This window comes from Plectropomus leopardus, chromosome 8 (assembly GCF_008729295.1).
Source record: "Plectropomus leopardus isolate mb chromosome 8, YSFRI_Pleo_2.0, whole genome shotgun sequence".
Classification (NCBI taxonomy): Eukaryota; Metazoa; Chordata; class Actinopteri; order Perciformes; family Serranidae; genus Plectropomus; species Plectropomus leopardus.
The window spans coordinates 8,772,887-8,780,500 of NC_056470.1; the positions used below are offsets into that span (position 1 = coordinate 8,772,887).

General features: G+C 42.0%; 1 protein-coding gene across 1 annotated transcript in view; it reads right to left on the bottom strand.

Annotated features, from left to right (window-relative positions):
* LOC121947497 (kelch domain-containing protein 8B-like) overlaps positions 1-7,134 on the bottom strand; it is a 133,379-nt gene extending 126,245 nt beyond the window's left edge. Inside the window, exon 1 of the mRNA XM_042492578.1 lies at positions 6,468-7,134. Within this exon, the coding sequence (XP_042348512.1) occupies positions 6,468-6,858 (391 nt within the window). The 5' untranslated portion in view covers positions 6,859-7,134. The remainder of the gene's footprint in view (positions 1-6,467) is intronic.
* Positions 7,135-7,614: the final 480 nt, after the last annotated feature.

Below are 7,614 nucleotides of genomic sequence, written 5' to 3' on the forward strand. Positions count from 1 at the left end.
TTAAGCACTTCCACTTTACAACAGCGACCACAGGTGATAGCCCCCAATCTTTATAATGTTCATAAAACATGACATTCACCAAGAATGTCAGGCTCCAACTTCTCTATCCCTTCGAGTAGTATCCCCAAATTGAACTTTCTGCTCACAAAGGCTTCTATTTTATGTTTCCTTTTCCAGTTTGGTCACTCTCATTTGACTTGACCTCTCATTTTTCATCATAAATGGATACTTAAAGTAAGGAATACTTGTCTTATTTGCCCCAGCACAGATTGTTTTTGACACAAACTTAATCCCAGGCTTGCAGCACAGTAAACAATAAGCTTAACTCTGTTTCTTCAGACACACATTCACGCACACATAGTCCTGACAGCTTGACAGAACTAGTAGGAGGATGTAAACACTATAGGCGCTCAGAGTGTGAGGGTGTTCAGCTGGATCAGTGGTCCGACACGTGATGTCTTTGGTTCAAGTTGAGCTGAAGATCTTTATCTTCCAGCTGCATCTTTTTCATGTGACTCTGATCTCTCTGACAGTGATAAACAGGTCGAAACAGTCAGTAGCAGTGCTGTTTTTCACTAGTAGTGCATGGAGTGTTTCAGCTCATCCCTTTATCTGTAGATGAGGCTGTTGTCTTTTCTTAACATAAAATTAACCCCTTCACAGGCATTGTAACCTCATGGTAAACATTTTGTTGAAACTGCTTCACTAAAAACTTGTCAAAAACCACTTTCATTTTATACAGATTATTTAAATGAAGCAACATGGTGTAAAGAAGCCTGTTTTTGCACATGCTGCGCACAACCACTCTAATCACCGCTCTGCACCTCCATTGGCTTCAAGCTGATTCTCAGTCAAATTCCGTATCCCCTCAAGGACAGCTGAAACCACAGGAGTTTCACGAGATTCAGCCGCAGGCAAACTTTCTTAGACGTGACTGTGCACAGGGTTTTGGATAATGTTTTTTTCAAGTTTTTTTTCCAAATCCTGGGGCTTTTGCAGGGATGGTAACTGTGCCACTGCATATTTCAGGTAACAGTGGTGTATATATCCATGTGGAGTATAATCCAAGTATTGTCAAGTGCGGTACCCAATTAAAGCGAGTTTCCTTACTATCTATACTAATAGCCATTGGCGTTCAATGGCTGTTGACCCACCATACAGCAATCAAGGTGCCCCACAGACAGACACTGTATACACACATAAACACACGGTGGTCATATAGTTGGTCATTTGTCACACAGATGTCGTAAGGCATCAGAAAAAATGTACTGTTTCTACAGTGACAATGCTGCAGTTTCCCTGTTGTAATAAACAACTGGATGACATAAGTCTTACAATCAAAACGCACAACAGCAGACATAATCCTCACTGATTAACACTGGGTGTCTCACTTTAATACATTCCATAGGATTTACTGGTGGTGCTGATTATCAACTGCACCACATTTCATCTTCCTTCTATAATCACTGACAACTGGAAACAGTGTGGATTAAAAAACAATTGTAAATGAACAGTGTTAGACTGCTGTCCCAAATGTATTCTTTTTTTCTTTTCTTTTCTTTTCTTTTCTTTTCTTTCCCTATTTATCAGTGCAAAGGGCACTATACAAAATTGAGATAATGCCAAACAATACATATATTGGAGTAGACATAAACAGCAATATAGGATACTTGAAAAGAGACAAAACATATAGACAAAACAAAAATAAAGAATAAGATGTAAAACTAATATTGCTGGAATAAAAAATGTGCAAACTGGTTGTTGTTACTAGGAATGGTTTGGCATAGGCGAACATGTATGTATATGAGTGCGTGTATGATTTTGATGGATAAAGAAGAGACAAGAGAAAAGAAGGACTGAGCAAATAATAATAATCGGAAAAAACAATGATATAAAGAAAATAAAATAAGTGAAATAATAATAAATATAATAATAAGAAGAAGAAGAAGAAGAAGAAGAGTGTGAATAATTGGATAAGAAATAATTAATAATATGTCAATAAAACACGTAAATAAATATATTTTTAAAAATTTTAAAAAAAAACAGTTGTCCCCCCTGGGGGTATGAGAGCTCAGAGGGACGTCAGTCAGGCTTGCCTTGCCAGCTCTTGCCTTTGCACTCATTTGTTTTGCTGCTCCAGGCTGCACCCAGACCCTTGGGAGGTTCCTGGCCCTTTGCAGATACCCGTTGCCCTTGCTGAGCCCTCCTCAGACCCTTGGGAGTAAGCCAGAGCCTGGGGGCAATCTGTGAGTGTGTTTGGTTTAAAGCATATTCAGCTTTTTTTCCTTACTCTAAATTTCCTATACTGTATATTTTCCTGCTGGGGCTGCTTAGAGGACGAACACACTCTTGTGTATCTCCCCTGGAGCACTCACCGTACATGAAAACATGAGGGCTTAAGCTGTTAATGTTAAGCTTTTCTTTAATGGGAGTTTTTCTTTAATGAGTATGACAGCATCCACTTAGGGAAGTGTTTTGACTGCAGGGCAACAGAGCAGAACTGCACTAGTTTCTGGACTGAAAGCATGTCCCGTCTCCATGCTCATTACACACCACAGACTGCAGAGTTTCATCCAAAACACTGCTCTCTGGTAGATATTTTTCCATATAAGTCCTTTGCAAACATAACGCTATCATTGGTAATTCATTTGTCTCAGGTTGCCTAATTAAACTTCCCCAAATTCAATACAGAGCAAGTCAGAGGGCCTAATGTTGGCCTTAACTGTGATATAACATCGTAGCATCCAGGATAGCTTCCACGCAATGGATGGCTTTTCCATCAGTGTGAGCAGTAAGCGACTAAGTTGGACATCCAAACGTTTGCAGGTTACAATACAGTAGATAAACTATGGGAGAGAGGGAGAGAGCGCAGACGACAGAGGGACGCAAAACAGAGAAGAGAAAGGGGGGTGCAAGGCAGCAGTGGAGGAGATGTAAAACAACATGCAGTGGAGAGTGGTGATCAACATCGATGTGCTGCTTCACCATCATCGTGCGTACTGGACACGCCCAAGGGACGCTGCCTGTTTTGCCAAACATGTCATGCACAAGATGACAAACATAAGGAAGAGAATTAGAAGAAGCGATGTGAGACAAAACACCAGCCCTTAGGTTATAATACATGTTTTAATATTTAAGGATATTTATAATATATAAAATTTTTTACACTATAGGCCTATTTTTACAATACATATTCGGGTGGGTCGGGCTTGGACAAAAATTGTGCAGGATTATGTAGGGTTGGGCCTGAAGTTTTGGGTTTTTTTTTACTGGCCAATTCTTTTTCAGTAGAATGTGTGAATGCAAATAAATTGCTGTCTTTTTGAATTCAGGTGTGCACATCAGTTTTACAGATTTATAGTTTCATACCTTGCCTTTAATTTTACTTCATACCTCTTTAATCCAGCATGTAATGCTTGATATGCACTGAATACAACATCCCATACATGCTGGAAGATCAGCATATGGAACAGAAATGCACATCACAGAAATACTTCTCCACTTTGTCTCTATTACCTTGAAAGGTCATGTTGAGTTCTCGGTTTATCAAGTCGGCACTCAACAGCGTGCAGCCGGAGATGTAAACACAGGAAACTGCAGTGCAGAAATTCTGTTCTCTCTCTCTGTTCATCGTCAGCCCTCAGACTTTCATCAATGTAATATCTGAACTCTCTCTAGACATTTTGGCTTTATATACATGGTATATCTTCTCCCCTATAATGACCTGTGATCATTTCATTTTCTTGCTTCCTTCCTCCCACTCTTCTCTCTTCCTCGCTTTCTCACGACTCTTCATTCCTCTGTGCCAACATGCACAACCTCCGATAGCCTTCACACGCCCGGGGAATGAGTGTTAAGTCCAGTATGTTTATTCAGTGGAGGTAGACTGCGTGACAACCGGCTCTTCCACATGAGCCATGTTTGACATTCGGCTAAAGCACACAAGGTTGCGCACACACAAGCTGAGATATCACAGGAGACTTAAAACAAACACACACATACAAACTATTGACACCTCATCACATCCTGGTAATCTTGAGACTGCTTCACTGCAATATTAACTAAACCAGAGCCTAAGTTAAGCACCAGCTTCATGATTTGTGTGAGCAGCCATCGATCTCAAAGCCGCTCAGCTTCAGTCACAAGCGAACAGCTTCCACTCCAGAGACACTTTACCAGCTTCACAGTCACTGAAAGGCTTGGAGGGGCTTGTCCCAAAATGAACGGCTAATTAGTTAACTTCACCACTTCAGAGGAATGAGTTTGTTGTTGGTGTTGTTGTTTCAAAGTCTAATGTGTCAAAGCGACGGCATAATCAGTTCATAATGAGCCTGGATGAAGTTTTTGGCACTAGGCTAATTGATGGGGTGAAGGCAGAGTCCCGCACTGACGCATTTAGAATATCAGAACAGAAATCGATTCAACGCTCTACAAGCACTGCAATCTAGTACACCTGTCAAACAGAGACTGTATACATCTAATGTGTATGTGAATAACAAATATCCACAACCACTTGTGCACGCCTCTTGACTCAGAAACACCAACTATCTGCCAGTGATCCAAGGCAAATAGGTTATTTAGGCTGAAGTAAAGAAAAGGATGAAACCTGTAATGTAGAGCACTACCTTTCTAAAAAGCAGAGATTTTTTTTTAATCTAAAGTCCATGGAGTTTAGTTTATTCTGAGTATTCAGAAATGAAAAAAGAAACGTTTCCTCCATTACTCTCTGAAATGGGTTCTTAAGACAGATTCAGACACACCATAATTTACTTATTTCCCACCAAAATGTTTTTAAACTCGGGAAAACATGTTAAAAATAGGCGACAGACTCCTTTTTTATTGCCAGTAGACTAGAGTAGTGTACACAGCTCTGCAGCATACTCGTATGCCTTTCTGTTCTTCAACTGGTGTGTTACATTCACAGTCATGACAGGCATGAAAACAGGTTAGTGAACAGCAGAGAGCGGTAAGGTGGCCAGCGAAAATGTTATGGTGGTTACTTCTCTTTCACTTCATCACTTTCACGTCGAGTCATTTGTGCTGGATGTAAATGTTGATTGTAACATTTCCCACTAAATACAAAAACCACATGTCGGTGAGTGTTGGTGGAGTTTTTTGTGCAGTTGGAAAGGGACTTTTTGGCAACTTTAGCAAGTTATTTACTTAAGTTTGCAAGTCATTTGAGCAAGTAAGTTGAAAACTTCTTCTCCAGCTGACACTTTTTGGTTTCTGGCTGCCTCATATGAGAATTAAAAACCTGCATGGCAGTCTTGAAAATGCATTTCATGGCTACATGCATTTAGTACTATGTAATGGTGCAACAAAGATTGGGGCCAAAGCTACATGTCCCAAACCAAAAACTTTATCAACTCAAAAGTTGATAATGTGCATAGAAGACATGGAAATAAAGGAACAGCACTGTTAGGCTATCACACTGCTGCATTATAACAAAAGATGGAAGATCAGACTGTTATTTCTTTCTAACAGAACAGTGTTCAGATGTACTTTACTATAGAAACACATATTTAAAAGTTACTGTGACCAACAACCCAAAAGTTAAATTCATACTTTACACAACAAAAGGATTTGAGCATGAGTACAAACCAAGTTTGCCAAAGTCATCTTGAATAAACCTTCCTCAAATCCAAATAAGAGCAAATCAGAGCTGTTAGCTAACCTTAACATAAACTCTGGCACTGTTACAACACGCACTGGTCCTGAATGGCTCATATTATGATGTAACCTGTAACCAAAACTCCTGCCTTAGGAGCGGTGGTGCCTTAAGTAGCTACTTAGCCAGGGAATGTAATTTTAGTGGCTTACATCAGAACGGACAAACACACAAATAAAAGACCACATCTTATAAACTCTTAGCATGCCAAATATTGTCCGACAGATCCACATGAATCGGTTCGATCACTGAGAAAAAAACCCAAAGCCTGACAGATCGGCCATGCCTGGTCACAATTGCTAAGCTATGATTGCACAATGCTGTTTAGGGGAGGAGTTTAGACAATTCATTTTTTAATACCATTCTGTTAATGCAGCAATAAGAATGGACACCAATTCTCAGTGGATTTGCACAATTGACAGTGTGCAACACTAAACCTACAGCTTGGAAAAAACCTGAAGACAAGCTGAAACCCACAAAAATCAGACAAACCACAGACTAATTCCATCAATTTGCACAGATATCTAAGTCTTTGACAGTCAGGAAGGAGCATAAATTTACAACTGAGTACACTCATTAGAAAACGCACTGAAAGACTGGTCAGTAACATCTGGAGTCACAGTAGATGACCAAGTAAGCCCTGCAAGAATGCCCATTTTTTGCATGCCCTTGCACAATAACCATCATTCAGCAGCTTGCTCTGTTTCTGTGCAGTGCAATTCCAATCAGTCAACACACCCAAATCCCATTCATAATCAGAAAAGCAGCATTACACACATTAATTCAACTTTCCTACCTTTCTCAATGGTAGTGACTCCCATGGATGGCTGACCCAGGCTGGACTTCGTCTCCCATTTGCCCTCATCCGGGTGGTACATCTCCACAGATGCCAGGGGGGTCTGTTGTTGGTTCATTCCCCCAAGCACCATCACCTGTCCTCCCAACGCCACAGCCGAGGCTCCTGCTCGCGCAGTAGGCAGCGGCGGCAGCTGGCTCCACGTCTGGCTCTCTACATCCAGGACCTCGACGCTGTCCAGAGGCATGCCAGTCTCGCTGCAGCCCCCAAGCACGTAGAGCAGGCCTTCGTGGTAGACGGGAGTGCAGTAGACGCGGCGCTGCGACATGGGGGGGAACTGCTCCCAGTACAGGGACTTAACAGGACTCACCGCCATCTCCTGCACAGGCATGTCTCCAGGACAGAGAGGAGGGGACACACCATCACACACCGCGCCGGGGAGGAGGAGGAGGGTAGTGGAGTGCAACGGTGGAGCAAAACTGAGAAACAAGCGGAGGCACAAGCTTGTTTCCGTCTGTTTGAGTGACCGCTTGAACCCCCGTGACCACAGTGGGGAAGAGAAAGCGAAAAATGGGTAGAAGGAGAGGGGATGAGGAGGATAGGGATGCAAGTGCGTACAGGAATGGACAGAATGGGGAAAAAGGAAGAGAGACAGAATGAGGAGAGTGTCTCCTCAGCCAGATGTCATGACTCCCTCACTACTCAAATGTTTTATTCATCTGGCTGTTGGTGTTTTCGAGCAGCAAAGCCATCTGCCTCTGTATTCCTTTCTCTCCGGCCCTCTCCTCTCCTTCACTTGATCCTGCCGGGAGGCTATTTTGGTTAAAGTTTTGGCTTGAGTATATTCCTGGGGAAAAAAAAGATGCTTGACGAGGGTGTCGTACGGCTTAAACTTAATCCCATGAAAAACCTCAAAGTTAAGAGAGGAGGAGTTGAAAAAGAGAAAAACCAACGAGCGGGGAAATGCCACTGGATCAAAGACCCGGGAAGAGAGAGTAAAGGAACACTGACCTTCACTTGTGCCCAGATAATCCAAGCGAAAGCCTTTACGGCAGAAAAGTTTATACCTTCAAACAAAATGAAATTATTCAGGGCTACCAGTCCCCATCTGCAGCCGCTCTGCAGTTCTATTTGCACTCTGGTGATG